The following is an 18,980-nucleotide window of genomic DNA, read 5'->3' as shown; positions in this document are numbered from 1 at the left end:
CTGAATATGAGGAAAAACTTCTTTACTTTGAGGGTGACAGAGCACTGGAACAGGCTGCCTAGGGAGGTTGTGGAGTCTCCTTCTCCGGAGATATTCAAAACCCACCTAGACACGACCCTGTGCAATGTGCTTTAGGGGAACCTGCTTTGGCAGGGGGTTGGACTAGATGATCTACATAGGTCCCTTCCAACCCCAACCATTCTTTGATTCTGTGATTCTGTGTAACCTGATACTAATGACAATAGTGACTGGTAAATACAGATTCAGATCACCACCTTGTGATAGGACAGGGCCTGACAAATGAATTATAGAATACGACACTATTGCATTTTCTTTCTCATTCGCTTTGTTTTGATGAAGAAATATATTTTGACAACATCTTTTCTGAATCAAATATTTAAAATTATTATTGTGGAAAATCCAGTCTTGTTAGACTGTCTAGAGAGTTTCAAGTTGTGTTACAGAAGAGCTGTAAATGAATTTAATTCTGAGACAAACATTGAAGTTTTATTCCTTCTTTGACACACATAAATGTGCAGTGCCAGCAGTGTGCCCAGGTGGCCAAGAAGGCCAACAGCATCCTGGCTTGTATCAGAAATAGTGTGGCCTGCAGGACAAGGGAAGTGATCGTTCCTCTGTACTTGGCACTGGTGAGGCCACACCTTGAATACAGTGTTCAGTTTTGGGCCGCTCACTACAAGAAAGACATTGAGGTGCTGGAGAGAGTCCAAAGAAGGGCAACAAAGCTGGTGAAGGATCTAGAACACAAGTCTTATGAGGAGTGGCTGAGGGAACTAGGGTTGTTTAGTCTGCAAAAAAGGAGGCTCAGGGGAGACCTTATTGCTGTCTACAAGTACCTGAAAAGAGGTTGTAGCGAGGAGGGTGTTAGTCTCTTCTCCCAGGTAACAGGTGATAGGACAAGAGGAAATGGCCTCAAGTTGCACCAGGGGAGGTTTAGATTGGATATCAGGAAAAATTTCTTCACGGAAAGGGTTATCAAGCAGTGAAACAGACTGCCCAGGGAAGTGGTGAAGTCACCATCCCTGGAGGTATATAAAAGACGAGTAGATGTGGTGCTTAGGGACAGGGTTTAGTGCTTGACTTGGCAGTGCTAGATTAATGGATGGACTTGATGATCTTAAAGGTCCTTTCCAACCAAAACCATTCTGTGATTCTGTGATAAAAGCTTTCATTTCCCCCCCTTTCATTTTCCTTCTTTCTTTCAGAGTTAAATGGACATTAATTTGCTTTTACTGGATATGACTTGAATGAATAAAGTCAAGTTCAAACACATAATACAGATCACTGTAAACAAGTATGTATCATACTTGCAAGAAGGTCATCTTTAATAATAACTTACAAAAAAGCATTTTGCAAGTGGTTAAGCAGCCTAATCCTCATAAAGGTAGCCCTTATATTGCTAGGGAGATAATTCAGTTAGCTAACTAAACCTTTTTTTTTTAAAACAAAATCCTTCTGTTTGGCCCTTTTATTTGACTCCTTTTCTGTGGAAAACATTCCTCAGTCATTGAAAAAAATTGACAGAATAAAGAGGGCAATTGTGAAATCTTGTGTGTCACAGATTTATAAATACAAGAATTTTATGATCTAGGGAAAATAAACCACTAATATTGCAAATAACCCATTCTTGCCTGGGATCCATACCAGATCAAATACTAAAGAACTAGAAGTAAATTTCTTAAGCTTCTCTTTTCTATTGACTTATTTAATGTCACTCAATGTAGAAAATGTCTTGGTGTTTTCAAGTACTTCACAGAGCACCTTTTAAGTAGAAGACCATATTTCTTCACAGACTTTTATTAGTAATAAATTTAATTAAGGCGAAAATCAATTACATTAGTTTAATTTAACATTTAATTGAAAACCTGCTTTTTTTTTCTGTTTTCAAGCTGTTTTTAATCATCAGTATTCGAGTAATTGAAAGTTCTTCCAGATCATGCCTGCGTAACAGTTCCTTTTTTTTTTTTAAATTGTAGATTATGGAGGGCTACAATTTATTATAGTAAAAGCTGAAATATGATTTTTTCTATTTGAGAAGTGTACTATTTTTGATATAGCTCATGAAGAAACAATATTAGCTCAACAATCGTTCACCTTAAATTAATGTTAAACTTGATTGCATGCTAAAAAGAATTTTTTCTAAAAATAAAGCACATATTGTTGCAATTTAGAGATAATTCTGAAGCACTGAGATATGAACCAGAGAGGCGTGGTTTATTGGTACATGAATCCTCATATAGTTTGATGGAGGTAAATGGAAATGTCATACAAAACCATTGCTGTGCAAATAAAGTGCACACACAAGTCATGATACGATGTCATTAAATGTGGAATCTGCAAATGTTTTTAGCCCTTAATAGTTAATTAGGCACAGGTGTTCTAAAAGCAGTTGGCACATTTATTGAGTCAGATATCAAATAGCATCAATGAACTCTTACACACTGTAAGTCTGAAGATGGTTGTGAAGACTGTAATTCCTCTGTTCTCTTGGGCTTGCTTGGATTTTATCTATATGTCAGAGTGTGAGCCCTTTCTCTCACTATTTTGGAAGGTCTAAAGATACAGACCTAGATCTCAGGTTGCAGTTGTAGAGCATAAACAACCCACTTGGTTTCAGGATTTTCAGCTGATTCTTGTCTAACCTACCAGCCATGCTGAAAGTCACTAAAACTCATACCTTTTTTTATGTCATAAGAAGGGCAGAAAAACTTGGCAGAGAAGCAGCTTGTCAGTTATATTACATGAGGAAGATTTCTTCTTGGCTGAGACTCAGGCTATAGTGGGTTTCTTCTGCATCGACTTCACCCATATAGGTTAGGAATCAGTAAAAACCACTACTCTGCCAAACTCCTGCCCCAGCTCTGGGTCCCCAAAACTCAAATTGTCCCTACAATACTGATCAACCAGGACAAGCAAGTGTGTGACAAAAATTGCAGCATATATCTACTAGACCTTATCACATGCCTTTGACATCTTTGGGTGCAGTTGGGGACAGAGAAGAAAAAGATCACCTTTTTCTCTGAGGAGGCCGGGGAGAAATAAGAGAATCTTTCTCTAGTAATAGAGAGGACTCTTTTTCTACCTTCTTTATACCGAGTCTAGCTCCACCAGAGCCCTTTCACAGTGATATCAGAGTACTTACATGCAATTTGTTAGACAGTATTTAGCAAGTAATTTAGCAAGTCTCAAACGTGATCATACAGAAACACATGTAAAAATAGAGGCAAATACAACACCCACAGTAAGACAGGAGGTAAAGGAATGACAGAACAGTATTGAGAAGAAATGTGTAGTATCCAACTGTGTTTGGGATCAAAATCAAACACAAATTGGTACTTTCTTTCTATTTGAGTTATATTGTGACTGAAATCATGTCTCTGATTAAGCTGTTACGACTGAGTGCTAAAAGCTTTCTTGTTACTTGACAGAGTCAGCTGAAAACCAGACTTGTGGTCACAGACATCTGTCACCTGACATCTTAATCACCTATCTCAATCTCATTCCACTTCAAGTTGACAAAAAATTTTTTTAGCTTCTGTAGTTGTAGTAATTATTTTGTTTTTAGTTGTAGAAATACAAATGACAGTATAATGAGCAGTATTTTAGATGAGTTTATCTGTATCCCAGCAAGTCATCGTGAATACTGGGCAGGATTGTGAAACCAAAAAAAACCCCACCACCCATGGTTCAGAAACTGTAGCAAGATGTATTTGTGAAATACAACATAATTCTTAAAAGGTTTATATAAGTTAACTAAAACAGTACTAATCTCATTTTTCAACAAGATTATTTTCTTGTGTTATGTATGCTTCAGTGAATGGAAACATTGTAGTAAGTTTCTATGGGAACCATTGCTTCTCCTGAAGTTTCTACCTGTTCTTCCCTGGAGACTGCTTATCTCTGTTTAAATAAAATAAAGAATCCTAAAAGTTTAATTAGGGGCATTTCCTCCCTGGTCCCCAAAGGGTCTCTTGCTGAAACCTGCAGTACTTCCTGTACCACAAAGCATAGTTCCAAAAGTGTGATTTAAGGAAGAGAGAGCAGTACGGACAAAGGGCAGCGAGACATGAAGCTTAGCAAGCCTAATGAACGAGGGTGGAGAGCTAGGCCAACAGCTGTCAGTTCCTACTGTCTCTCAGAGGAAAGGTAAAGTGACCAACCAAAAGCAGAGCTCAACCTGCAAATTCAAGTATATACTTTATATCTTTGCCTGAGTTCTGTTTATTTCTCTGGCAGTAAAATCAATGATTGCACCCAGTGAGATAAGTGCAATATTGAATGGCTGAACCAATATATTTTTGAGTATATGGTTCTATCTGTCTTTATTCAGTACAAACACTTAAGCCTACATTTAACTTTAGTCTTCCTATACAATGTGGACTGTGGAATCTCTTCCTATGTAAATAAGGAATTTATCTTGTAGTATCTAAAAATCTAATAGGGCACTCGACTTCTAGCCAGTGATTAGTTTATGTTGAGTGCATTTAAATGAAGTACATTCTGATTTAGATTTATTTCCAGTGAAGCAATATTCATTAGTCAAATATGAAGACTACTATCAGAATTTGAATTGCTTCTAAAACTGCAATGGCTTTTTTTAATGCTGCCACTGGAGTTGACTGTCTTGTCATCCTGCAGATTTCCAGCTTACAGAATTTGAAAAAAAGCCATGTTGCTCTGCATCTGGCATGTCCATTTGATTCCTGCTGATGAGTTTTATCAGTTCCGTGTCCAAATTTATATCTAATTAATCAGTTAATGCTGTTTTTGAACTCCTGGTTGCTTCTTAATGGACTGCTTTTTCTAAAGTTTCACAGCAATTTCATTTTCTTTCATTGGTGCAAGGACTACAGTTTTAGAAGTAAAGTTTATTTAAAAAAAAAGTTTCCATTTCTGAGCCAGATTAATGTTGTACTTATTGTATCATTTATTTAAAAAAATGTTGTCTAGACTCCAACTACTGCCAAGTACTGTTTCTAGAATATTAAGCTTTATATACACTTATTCAGCATGTCATTCCAACTTTTTTGTGTTTTGCTCCTTCCTTGTCAAATATCAGCTTGCCTTAAAAGCACTTTAATGCCTTGCAGATAATGAAGAATTTGGCAGCAAAAATATTTTCTGATGGATTTGGAACCCTTGCATAAACTTCTTGGCATCTGAGATCAAGGGAACCTATTATACTGGCTATTTTAAAATTAAGATTTATTTCTGTTTGAATTTTGAAATCTCTCCTTGAAAGAGCCATTTAAATGTAAACGTATATTTTCCCTTTTAACAGTAGCTTATGGGCTATAATGGTAGAGCATTTTTGCATTTTTATGTTTAGTTTTATTGTAAAGAGTCTTGGGATGCATTTGCATGAAAGGCACTATATAAGCTCATTTTGTATTGCATTGTATTGTATTGTGACAAGTGCAATAATCTCCAGGTTTCATATCCATTAAAGAACTAATTTCACAGCTCACTAATTATATGAATGAGAAGGGGAAATAGGTCCTTTTTCTCTAAGGTATGCTGAGCAGATGGCATAGCATTCATTTCAACTAGCTGAATCTAAGGTCCTCTCTTGCTTTTGGTTCCAAGGCTTGCCTCTGTTTATCAAATAGAACAGGAGAGAGATGTCAGTTTCTCGTACAGCGTGACAGTATGTGCTGAGAGGCTGTCTCTGTCCTTTGCTAATACAACATTAGTTAGCACACCAGGTTTAAACAGTGTATTTATTTAGGATGGGACATAAATATTATTAAAATGAATGTGCATTTTAATGCAATTCTAATTTGCCTCTGATTTATAGAAGATACTGGTTAGATCCATCTAATTGGTTTAAACAGATACACATAAAAAGTTATTGATGAATCAGTTGAGTACCTTTGGGACTGTATCTAGTCTGTAATTTCAAAACAGAAAAACATTATTTCCTTAGCCTGTGCACTTTCCTTCATAGGTAAGGTTTTGCTACTTTGCTAATCTTTTTTGTCTTTGTCACGGTTTAAAGCTGGGCCAGCTATTAAACCTGTGGCAGATGCCCTCTGTTATCCCCCCCCCTCCCCCCAGAGGGAAAGGGAAAGGGAAAAGGGAGAGAGACTTCCGGGTTGGAAAGTTAAAACAGTTTTAATAAACTATAATAATGAAAAAGAGTATAATAATAATAATAGAAATAATCAAATATATACAAATATATATACAAAACCAAGATTGAGCTCCCCTGAAGTCAGCCATGTCACCACCGGCACTGCAGGGCAGGCTCCAGGAAGGCCCAGGCTGGGCCTAGCGACGGTCGAGAGCTGGATTCAGGGATGCACGGATCGGGATCGGGGGCAGCAGGAAAACAGTCGGAGTCCTCCTTGGACACCGGCCATAGCAGAAAGAGAGCCAGAGCGAGCAAGAGCGAGACCCTCGTGATTCCCCCGCTTTATACCGAGAATGACGTGTGTGGGATGGAATACCCTCGTTGGTCAATTTTGGGTCACCTGCCCTGTCTGCTCCCCGCTGCAGCTGCGACCCCGCTTTGGCTCTTCACTTGTAAGCAGTGAGGAATTCAGCAGTGACCTTGGTTTCTCTAAGAATAAGTACAGCAAGAGCCTTACTGCACAACATCCCTACCGGTACCTCAGCGATAACTACAAACTTCGAGCGTTATCAGTCCTGGAAGCAGACACTGTCTGCAAACATGCAGTTAGTTTCAGAAAGTGCAGTTACTTAGAGGAGACTTAGCTGAAAGTAAAAATCACTGAAAGGAAAATTGGCCTGGTTTAGGCCAAACCAGGACATTCCACCCCTTATTCCATACCATTCACGTCATACTCAGATCACCACTAACTTTTCATTTTAAAATATATACAGATAACATTAGTTTATGATTCATCTCTATACAGAAAAAAAAAGTTCATCCAGTTCATTTAGTTCAGGATTGTGGGTTTCCATCTGGCTAGGAGTCTCCCAGGGTAGGAGAGGTGGTATGAGCTTTGTCACAGTTCGAGCCCACGGGTTGCAGGTTAAAGATGTCAGACTCGAGGAGGTTACTGGACGCCACTTGCAGCTAGCTCCGGTCTCATCACCACTGCTTCAACCTGAAAGACACTTATGAACACTGTTAGTATTATGCAGCAATTAACATCATGCAGTTCAGAATTAAGTATTCTCACCCAAGATCAGATCACCTTCAGGGACACATCGGACTCCACCATCCTGCAGCATCACCCACCAAGTACATCCAGGTCCCTGAGCAAAAGCAATCCCATGAATGGGTTTACCTTTGCCCGTAGCAGGAAGAACCCAGACAGTTTTTCCCAACAGATTCCTTTCATGCACCACAAGGACTTTATCTCCTTCTACTGTATGTAGAAGGTCTGACTGAGCAGGGCCAGCTCGATTGATATTAACTTGACAGCTTGATTGATGTTAACTAGCCAGGTAGCTTGTGCCAGATGCTTATCCCAGTTTTTAAAGGTTCCACCCCCCATTGCTTTTAGGGTAGTTTTTAACAGCCCATTATACCGTTCAACTTTCCCAGATGCTGGTGCATGATAGGGGATGTGATATACCCATTCGATGCCATACTCTTTGGCCCAGTTATCTATGAGACTGTTTTTGAAATGAGTACCATTGTCCGACTCAATTCTCTCTGGTGTGCCATGTCGCCACAAGATTTGCTTTTCAAGGCCCAGAATAGTGTTCCGGGCAGTGGTATGGGGCACAGAGTATGTTTCCAGCCATCCGGTGGTCACCTCCACCATGGTAAGCACATAGCGTTTACCCTGGCGGGTTTGAGGGAGTGTGATGTAGTCAATTTGCCAGGCCTCCCCATATTTATATTTCAACCACCGTCCCCCATACCACAAAGGTTTTAACCGTTTGGCTTGCTTAATTGCGGCGCATGTTTCACAGTCATGGATAACCTGTGCAATAGAGTCCATAGTTAAGTCCACCCCTCGGTCACGAGCCCATCTGTATGTTGCATCTCTCCCTTGATGACCTGAAGTGTCATGAGCCCACTGAGCTAAAAATAGTTCACCTTTATGTTCCCAGTCCAAATCTATTTGGAACACTTTAGCAGCCTGATCCGCTTGTTGGTTGTTTCGATGTTCCTCAGTTGTCCGACTTTTAGGTACGTGAGCATCTACATGACGTACCTTCACGACTAGTTTCTCTAGCCAAGCAGCAATATCTTACCACAATTCAGCAGCCCAAATAGGTTTACCTTTACGCTGCCAGTTGCTTCGCTTCCACTGCTTTAACCACCCCACAAGGCATTTGCTACCATCCATGAGTCAGTATAAAGATACAGCCTTGGCCACTTTTCTCATTCAGCAATGTCTAAAGCCAGCTGGATGGCTTTTACCTCTGCAAATTGACTTGATTCACCTTGTCCTTCTGTGGTGTCTGTGACTCGTCATATGGGACTCCATACAGCAGCTTTCCACTTCTGATGCTTTCCTACAAGACAGCAGGATCCATCAGTGAACAGGGCATACAGCTTCTCATCCTCTGGTAGTTCATTATATGGTGGGGCTTCCTCAGCATGTGTCACCTCCTTTTCTGGTGGCATTCTGAAGTCTTTGCCGTCTGGCCAGTCCATGATCACTTCTAAGATTCCTGGGCAATTAGGGTTTCTTATTTGAGCCCTCTGTGTAATTAATGCAATCCATTTACTCCATGTAGCATCAGTTGCGTGATGAGTAGTAGGAACCTTACCCTTGAACATCCAGCCTAGTACTGGTAATCGGGGTGCCAGGAGAAGCTGTGCCTCAGTACCAATTACCTCTGAGGCAGCTCTAACTCCTTCATATGCTGCCAGTATCTCTTTTTCAGTTGGAGTGTAATTGGCCTCGGAGCCCTTGTATCCTCGACTCCAAAATCCTAGGGGTCGACCTCGAGTCTCCCCTGGTACTTTCTGCCAGAGGCTCCAGGTAGGACCATTGTCTCCAGCTGCAGTGTAGAGCACATTTTTAACATCTTGTCCCATACGGACTGGTCCAAGGGCTACTGCATGCACAATCTCTTGTTTAATCTGTTCAAAAGCCTGTTGTTGTTCAGGGCCCCACTGAAAGTCATTCTTCTTTCTGGTCACTTGATAAAGAGGGCGTACAATCTGGCTGTAATCCGGAATATGCATTCTCCAGAAACCCACAACGCCTAAGAAGGCTTGTGTTTCCTTTTTGTTAGTTGGTGCGGACATAGCTGTTATTTTGTTGATCACCTCTATCGGGATCTGGCGACGCCCATCTTGCCATTTAATCCCTAAAAACTGGATCTCCCGGGCAGGCCCCTTGACCTTGCCTCTTTTTATGGCAAAACCAGCTTTCAGAAGAATTTGGATTATTTTCTCCCCTTTGTCAAAAACTTCTGCTGCTGTATCACCCCATACAATGATGTCATCAATATATTGCAAATGTTCTGGAGCTCCACCCTTTTCTAGTGCATTCTGGATCAGTCTGTGGCAAATAGTAGGACTTGTTTCCACACCTGCAGCAGTCGATTCCAGGTGTACTGGATACCTCTCCAGGTAAAAGCAAACGGTGGTCTGCACTTTGGTGCCAAAGGAATAGAGAAAAATGCATTAGCAATGTCTATAGTGGCGTACCACTTGGCTGCCTTTGACTCCAGTTCGTATTGAAGTTCTAGCATGTCTGGCACAGCAGCACTCAGCGGTGGCGTAACTTCATTTAGGCCACGATAGTCCACAGTTAATCTCCATTCTCCATTAGACTTTCGCACTGGCCATATAGGACTATTAAAGGGTGAGCGAGTCTTGCTAATCACTCCTTGATTTTCTAATTGTCTAATCAGTTTATGAATGGGGATCAGGGAGTCTCGATTGGTGCGATATTGTCGTCGGTGCACCGTGGCAGTAACAATTGGCACCTGTTGTTCTTCAACTTTCAGCAACCCCACAACAGAAGGATCCTCTGAGAGGCCAGGCAAAGTAGACAGCTGTTTAATGTCCTCAGTCTCTACAGCTGCTACACCAAAGGCCCATCTATATCCTTTTGGGTCCTTAAAATACCCTTTCTTAAGGTAGTCTATGCCAAGGATGCATGGAACATCTGGACCAGTCACAATGGGGTGCTTTTTCCATTCGTTTTCAGTTAGGCTCACTTCGGCCTCCAATACAGATAACTCTTGAGATCCCCCTGTTATTCCCGAGATACTGACAGATTCTGTCCCTTTATGATTCGATGGCATGAGGGTGCACTGTGCACCAGTGTCTACCAGGGCTCGATACTTTTGTGGTTCTAATGTGCCAGGCCATCAAATCCACACAGTCCAATAAACTCGGTTGTCCCTCTCCTCCTCCTGACTGGAGGCAGGGCCCCTCTAATTAAAGACTGGATTCGTGCAGCTCACGGGGACTGGACCTTCATTTCCCCTATTCACACTTGGGAAAAAGGGATTTGAGGCCCATCTACCCTGACTGGGGTCCTGCTCATTGGTAACTGGAGCAGCTTTCCTCCTACGAAAATTCTCACTGGTATTTCTGTTAGCTTGCAACTCACGTACTCGTGCCTGTAGGGTACTGGTAGGTTGTCCATGCCATCTGTTCATGCCCTCCCCATAATCACGCAGGGTAAACCACAGGATACCTCGTGTCGTGTTCTGTTTCCTTTGAGCCGGTCCAGTAGGAGGGCGTTTCCTCCTAAAGGCTGCAACACGGGCCTGTGTAGGTAGAGAGTCAAGTTTATTCTCGATCCTGGACAGTTTGTCTGACAGTTGTTTAAATGAGTCCTTGTTTTCCTTAGTCAGTTTTTTCACAGCCGAGATGCGTGCCTGCAGTGGGGAAGAAATACTATCTTCATACTGTCGCATATAGTTAGCCATTTCGCCCACACTAGGTCGTGTCATAGCATCTTCTCCCCAGACTAACATTGACAATGTATGGGTATGTGTTGGTGGAGCACTCTTCACAACCTTCTGGAACATGGATCAGTTGCATTCCACTTCGTCAGGATTTACAGGATCTACAATGTCCTGAGGGTGTTTATAAATGATCTCTTGCACAGCTAGTTCTCTAAGGTAGTTAATACCTTTTTCTATAGTGGTCCATTTGCTTAGGTGGCTCATAACATCATCTTTATAGGGATACCTGCTCTTTACAGCTGACAAGAGTCGCCTCCAGAGACTGATAGTGTTTGACTTTCTTGCGAGCGCCTTATCAATACCACCATCTCTGGACAGGGATCCCAACTGTCTGGCTTCTCTACCATCCAATTCTATGCTATCTGCCCCATTATCCCAGCATTGGAGCAACCAGGTAATAATTGGCTCACCGTCATAACGACTAAAATCTTTTCTTATATTTCGCAGTTCTTTCAGGGATAAGGAGTGGTAGGTTATCTCTACTTCCGAGTCCGAGTCCTCCTGTGATTGTTCTGCTTTAGAAGGACCTTTCTTGTCCTTCTTGTGTAATGGGCCTTCTTTAAAAAGACGATCAAGGAAACCCCCCTCTGTGTCAGGCCCTGACTCTGACTGAGAAGGGCCCTCACCTGGGTCCTGTGCTGGCTCTGCCTTAGAAGCCTCTGAGTCATCATCCTTCACTTTACTAGCTGATTTCTTTCGGTGTTTTCTCCTGGTTACAGGGGCAGCATGATACCTACCGCTGTTGCTGCACTGACATCTAATCACATACCACACCAGAAACACATTCAGGACAAACGAAAATAAAACCATGCCACCTAGACAGCACCATCCTAATTTCGCAAAATCTAGTGGAATCACCTTGGCAGAAAAGGAGAAGGTACTATTTCCCAAAGTAAAATTGGAAGTATAATCATTAACAGAATCAGCTAAAGGACTCCCAGAGTGCGCAGATAAAATCTCTGCTACCGAGGTCAGAGTAGTAACAACCCAGTTTATCACGACATAAATCCGTACGAAACGCCATAACAAAACAATGCATGTTGACCAGTACCCAGCAATGATAAACTGCACATAAACACTAACAAACAACGGCAAGTAAGGTATTATTACACTTAACTCTGTAAAAGGCTTAATAAAGAGACGAGATAGCATAGCGATCAAAAATGACATTACCATCTTCGCTATCTGTTTTAATTTCCAACCCCTCGTAAATCTCAAAGGAAGAACTCCGATACTCTCTCAGCTGAGCTCTCCGGGTCTCCTCCCACTGGAGCTGGGATTCGACTTATCAGAGCAACCTGTCGGAGCTTCTTTCGAGCCCCACGTTGGGCGCCAATAAATCTGTCACGGTTTAAAGCTGGGCCAGCTATTAAACCTGTAGCAGATGCCCTCTGTTATCCCCCCTCCCCTCCCCCCAGAGGGAAAGGGAAAAGGGAGAGAGACTTCCGGGTTGGAAAGTTAAAACAGTTTTAATAAACTATAATAATGAAAAAGAGTATAACAATAATAATAGAAATAATCAAATATATACAAATATATATACAAAACCAAGATTGAGCTCCCCTGAAGTCAGCCATGTCACCACCGGCACTGCAGGGCAGGCTCCGGGAAGGCCCAGGCTGGGCCTAGCGACGGTCGAGAGCTGGATTCAGGGATGCACGGATCGGGATCGGGGGCAGCAGGAAAACAGACGGAGTCCTCCTTGGACACCGGCCATAGCAGAAAGAGAGCGAGACCCTCGTGATCCCCCCCCTTTATACCGAGAATGACGTGTGTGGGATGGAATACCCTCGTTGGTCAATTTTGGGTCACCTGCCCTGTCTGCTCCCCGCTGCAGCTGCAACCCCCCTTCGGCTCTTCACTTGTAAGCAGTGAGGAATTCAGCAGTGACCTTGGTTTCTCTAAGAATAAGTACAGCAAGAGCCTTACTGCACAACATCCCTACCGGTACCTCAGCGATAACTACAAACTTCGAGCGTTATCAGTCCTGGAAGCAGACACTGTCTGCAAACATGCAGTTAGTTTCAGAAAGTGCAGTTACTTAGAGGAGACTTAGCTGAAAGTAAAAATCACTGAAAGGAAAATCGGCCTGGTTTAGGCCAAACCAGGACACTCTTTCACCTCACTCATGGAAATAACTGACTTGAATCAAACATGCATACAGTGATTTACATAGGCCCCTAATCTACTGCTTTTTTAAAGTAACGTGAGTCATCAGAGATACCAGTGTTCTCTTGTGATCCTGAAAAGTTGATATTTGGGCCCTTATTTCAGCATTAAAAAGAGAAATGTTGAGACTGAAGGTCCTGGTACATCTTATGTAGGACTTGGCTGTAAGGCTGCATTTTACAATGCTACACAAGAAATCAGATAAATTTCTCCCTCTAACATAAAAAGCAGTGCTATTTTTTTGTTTCCTTCTCTCACTGCGCAGCTGTCATGTGTTTTTGTTTTGTGTTCATGGGCTTTGATTTCATTCTAATTTCAGACGGATGCAGCGCTAATGTATGATGCAGTTCATGTGGTATCAGTGGCTGTCCAGCAGTTCCCACAGATGACTGTCAGTTCACTACAGTGTAATCGCCACAAACCATGGCGCTTTGGGACCCGCTTTATGAGTCTCATTAAGGAGGTAAGTCACTAATAAAGTGTCCTGCTTCATTTCTTTCCTTTCTCCCAACTCCCTTTTTCTTTTGTTGACACTCTTCTTGAATTCTGTCTCTTTTCTTTCAGTAGATGGGAATCTCTCAGCTTGTTATGTGCAAAGAGTTTAGCAGGCAAGGCAGCATTTTTATTTGAAAGTGGGTTTTCCTAAGGTATTACTTGGAATAAAGAAACATAAAAGGGTGAAATAACTGCATTCTAAATAAAACTTCTGTTTGAGGATAATTGGGGGTGGGGGATGGGGAACATTTGTGGCATAACAACCTAAACCCCTGAAAACCCAAACCATAGACTGACTGAAAAATTCAGCAAGTAAATACTGGCATAAGTTCAAAGGGGCCAAGAATGAAGTTTACTCCCTGGCTTTAATTTTCTTTTCATTTTTTTTTTCTATGGTGAATTAATATATGTGGCCTTGGTGTCCTAGTGTGCTGTTTAGATACTGATAGATAGTGATTTAATGTACAGCTAGGAGATTTAAGATGCTAAAGGTGAACACTGTAGAGTATTCAAGTCTCTTGTACTGTAAGTATTTCTTAATCTAGATATGCAAAATACTATGAGAATGAGAACAATTTGCAATGGAATATTATCCTGTTTTTTAATATTGGTTCTTTTTAGGATGATGATTTTGTTTTCCACATTCCCTCTTCTACTTTAGTATAGTTTTAGAACTAGGTAGATTTTAAGTTATAAAAAAATGAGGATAATTGATAGTTAAAAAATCACACTTTATTAAAAGTAAGGAATCAGCTCTTGATGACTGACTCAGTGACCTCAGTTTTTACAGTCTCAGTATGGTTTCAGGGGACTCAGCATCTTGCAAATGTAAACCTTTATCTGAATGAAATTTCCTGACAGAAGAATGAAATCCAGCATTAATGAAAGAGATCGAGGGGTGGGGTGGGTTGGGGTGGGGAAGAAGAAGGGGAAATGCATACATGAATGGTGGAGGAATGAAAACAAAACAGCCTTTTATATCATTTAGTAAGAAGAGTCTATTGGCTAACATGGGAAGTTGTTTAAAAAATTCTCCGTGAAGACTGAAGAAAAGTTGATTTAATTAGCAAAAAGTGAATAAATTTTTTTTTTTAAAAAAAAACAACCACAAAGTAATTTATTTAGATAGAATGAATAATTAATATTCCCATTTTGGCAGAAGTAAAATTTCTTATTTTTGGGCAAAAAAAAGAAGATACATTTATTTATAGAAATTGTTTTTTCTTTCTCTATAGGCCCACTGGGAAGGCCTCACAGGCAGGATAACTTTCAACAAAACCAATGGCTTAAGGACAGATTTTGATTTAGATGTTATCAGCCTCAAGGAAGAAGGTCTTGAAAAGGTGTGTAAGATGTTTACCTCCAAAGTGACGAGAAACAAAACAAAGACCCAACCCCTAAAAACAGTAACATTTTCAATAACATTTCATGTGTTATGTAAAATAATATACCTGTTCTCAACTGGTTTCAAAGTCCTCTAGTAAAAGCTGTTATCTTGATGTCTGACAGTTAGTGGTCTCTTAACCCTGTTCTTCAAGGCACATTCTTAGATTTGAGAGGAGTGGGGAAGAGTGAACAGCTGGACCTGGAATCATGCATTAATATACGTTGTCTTTAATCTATATTGAGTTTAGTTTTAGTTGTGATTCCAGTTCCATTGCCTATCGTCATGTGTGAACCTGTGGGTATGTGTAATTCTATTTTCTTAACATCTTAATAATTCAGGAAGAATCACCTCAGACAGAATGAAATAAAATAGCTTAATTTTGGCAATTTTCTGTGTTTTAAGTGGGAACTTTGATTCTCTTCTTGGAATACAAAGTTTCTATCTGTAAGTGGCACTAAAAAATTAAAAATAAGTAGGGTTTTTCTGTCTTCTGAAATGAATTTTTCTTGTACAGAGACGGAGTGAAAGACCAAAGATTGAGAAATGGACTTTCTGTGTATGCTAATGTTGTCTGTGTTTGAACTAAGGGCCTTGGGGAGCAGGTACAGATATTTGGCCTACCTACATGACACCACGATGATCCGAAATCAGATCATCTTCTCTCTCTTCTCCAGCCACCCTGCCATGGAGAGGCAATGCAGGAAGCTGCAGTGTCTCACATTGTTGTGATCAGCAGACAAAGGTTTTGCAATTTGCATCTGCCTTGTAGTTTGTTTTTAGCTGTGATGTTCAGTGTTCTGTAAGCACTATGTTTTCCTTCATCTTCAGATAAAGTTTTATCACCTATTGCCCCAAGGGAGTATCGTGGCCACAAATAAAAAGAGAAATTAAGGGAAGGCACCATGCTGCAGAGTTGCATTTCCTTTTTTCTACAAATCTTTGAATGGAGAAGGTAGCACAAACAACATATTTCTCCAAAACTTTTCCCCCCAGTACTAGTTTTGGGAATATTTATGTTCTCTTATTAGGAAAATTTAAAAAAATGTTCAGAAGCCACGAGCTTGTTTTGAAACACTTACATAGGTAATAACTTTTTTGAAGGTATCCAGTGGCAAATCTGTAATTCAAGGACTAAACTATATTTTAAAGCATTCAGTGATGTACTTATAGTAAAGAATCTTCCTATGAAGTATTCCATTAAGGGAACTCTGGAAAATTAAGGGGAAAAAAAAGTATATAATATTGATTAGATTTGAGAAGAAAATTAGCTTTTTGTATGAGTAGAACAGATGCAATGCAACCTGTCTTCCTTACTGGAAACAAAAATAGAAGAATTGATGACGTGTAGATAGCTAAATAAGCTGAAGAGTCTGCATGTAAGTAATAACTGTTAAAAATGAGGAAAGGAATTCTCTGTAATCTAGGATGGTTTAAGAACATTGGGTGACATCTGAGAACCATCAAACAAGGTGGGTTTTCTGGAAAATAAAATCTTTCCAGTGTACTTAATTCCTTTTCAGGTAGAAATGCAAAATAATTAAAGAAATACAGACAGTGTAGTATATTTGTATTTCAATGACACATGTGATACTACTACTTCACAATCCTATTAAAAGAAGAATTGGCTTTGTTACAAAATTTTCTATGTGGACTGGAAATTTTCTGAGAGAACATTGGTGCAGAATATTGCATAATAGACGTGCAGTGGGCTAAAGGAATGGTATCTTCTATCTGGATCTGTGTTATCTCTGTTTTTATTTCACCATCAGTATCAATATGAAAGTAGAAACACAAAAGCATGTTAATTTAGTTCTCAGTTGACAATATATTAGGAAAGATGTACCATGCTGAAAATACAGAAATAAACAAAAAGGTCTACAGAGATTAGATATATGAGAAGAAAATAAAATTCAACCGGAAACACAGTGCTCTAAAACACATAATAGAAAAAAGAAACTTGGGAAATAGTAACAATGAAAGATATGTAAGAGACAACAATAAATAGCTGTAAAAGGATATGGATATTTAAAAACAACCAGCATGTGTTTAAGCTGTGTATACAGAAGTTCACCGAAAATGAAGACACTTTTACTGATTTCGTGGCTTATTTTGGCTATGTGATAATATTATTTTTCACCAAAATGTGCTGACAATCTTCGGAGAGAACAGTAAGAATTAGTTACCATGTATTAGAAGAGTTTAGGAGTTAGGAAAATGTTAGGAAAGAATGATGAGTAATGCTACACAGATTCAAAGATACCTGCAAAAGCAGAGCAGTTTCTGTAGGGTGTAGTGATATGAGATTAGGAAAAGAAAAATAAAGGTATATGCACATTAGATTGAATTGCTTAGTAACTATTTGGAACATATAGAACATTTTACTGAGAAAGAGAAATCAATGCTGACAAACAAATATTTTTATTTGAAGAAAACTTGTTTATTCTGAAAGAATACAAACCCTATTCTTCTCGAATCCAGAGTGAATTGTTAAACTCTAGAGCAGAACACTTCCTAGTAGAGAGAATGTTTTAGCCAGTCCTTTTGTTTAAAAGAGTTGTCTCAAAGGTTTTTTTTCCCCACAAGATTGTCTTCTGTTGAAGTGATGATGAAACTCTTTCCCCTCTCTCTGTCCCCTACCTCCCTCCCTTCACATGTGCACTCCATCTCTCTACATCACACTTTCACTCCTGCTTTGTGTTACTCTCTCCTCTCCCTTTCCTGCTTCTCTCCCTTCACCCCTCCCTGTCCTTTTCCCTTTCCATCTAATCCCTGTCCACTTGTCCCTCTTCATCTCTTTACTCTTTCCATCCCCTTTCTCCCTATTTACTTCTTTATTCAGGAGCCTTTCCCCATCTTTGTTCTTATCTTTTATGTTCCTAATGTTCTTTCCAAACCACCATCTTATCAAGTCTGTCTATGTAGTTAGAATTCCTGAACAGTTTTGCTTTATCTATATATTTATTTATTTATTCATTCATTCCTTCCTTCCTTCATTCATTCTTTTTGTGGGATGAGAGAAGATGGGGAGATGGAATTATAAGTGCCATATTATGTGTGTCGTATTTCCATACTGTAAATAGCTATTATTTCATCTAACCTCTTTCTATATATGGGGGAACTATTTCTTATGTGAAGGACAACAGTTCAACCCAACAATTTCAGATGTAATCTGTAATACTTTTGTGACAAAGTGGGATATCTTGAGGAGAAAAATATTTATGGACGGGAGAGAAAAGAGTTATTGTGAAGTATTTCTAGAAGACTTTTTTTTTTTGAGATTTTGTAAAAAAATGTCCTAGATAAATTGCCTGGTTAGTATAATGGATAATAACCTAAATCATGTATTTTAAGTGCAACGACTGCTGAAGTCAGTGACAACAGAAAAATTGCTCATTTATTTAAAAAAGATGCCATGTGTGATCTCAGATTTTACATAAGATACCTGTCCTGAAACTCTTAAATGAGAGGTGATAATCAAGCATCAATCAATAAGTATGCATTTCCAAATAAAAGTTCATGTCTAACAAAAATGATAGCTTCTTGTAAGATGGAAATGACAAAATTAGTAGATGATTGGAGTGCTGCTAATATAATGTACAACAAAATCTGCTGACAGTCAGTCTGGAGACACTGAAACTATGGTTAAGCACAGTGAAAATCTCAAACTGTGGCACTCGAGTATAATAAGCAAATTATTATTTAAATTACAATCAATCAGTGTTTACACTGAAGCTGCATTGTGAGTAAAATTATTTTATACTTCAGGGACATAACAAATACCTGAATTTAATACCACTTTTGATATGAAAATTTGTCACTTAGGAAGAATCACATTTCTTGAATACAGATGTTAACAACTGACCTGAAGTCTTGCTCAGGAACCTACACACAGGGTGAATATAAATGGCAAAAAATGAATTGTAATTCATTGTCCAACATATCAATATAAGATCTTGTTTTATTTAGTATATTGACAACCTGAGAAAAAACAGCGAATGGCAAAACCAGAGGGTATTGTAAAAGTTAGAGAAAGAAAGAAAGTGAGATA

At 39.7% G+C, this 18,980-nt stretch overlaps 1 protein-coding gene across 1 annotated transcript in view; it reads left to right on the top strand.

The window, feature by feature from the left end:
* GRIK2 (glutamate ionotropic receptor kainate type subunit 2) overlaps positions 1–18,980 on the top strand; it is a 442,707-nt gene that overhangs the window by 237,758 nt on the left and 185,969 nt on the right. Inside the window, exons 7-8 of the mRNA XM_068416353.1 lie at positions 13,370–13,513; positions 14,781–14,888. Coding sequence (XP_068272454.1) covers positions 13,370–13,513; positions 14,781–14,888 — 252 coding nt within the window. The remainder of the gene's footprint in view (positions 1–13,369; positions 13,514–14,780; positions 14,889–18,980) is intronic.

Source organism: Nyctibius grandis, chromosome 1, assembly GCF_013368605.1.
Source record: "Nyctibius grandis isolate bNycGra1 chromosome 1, bNycGra1.pri, whole genome shotgun sequence".
NCBI classification, from domain to species: domain Eukaryota; kingdom Metazoa; phylum Chordata; class Aves; order Nyctibiiformes; family Nyctibiidae; genus Nyctibius; species Nyctibius grandis.
Note: the sequence above shows the minus strand (reverse complement) of the source record. Positions and strands in the feature narration are given on the sequence as shown.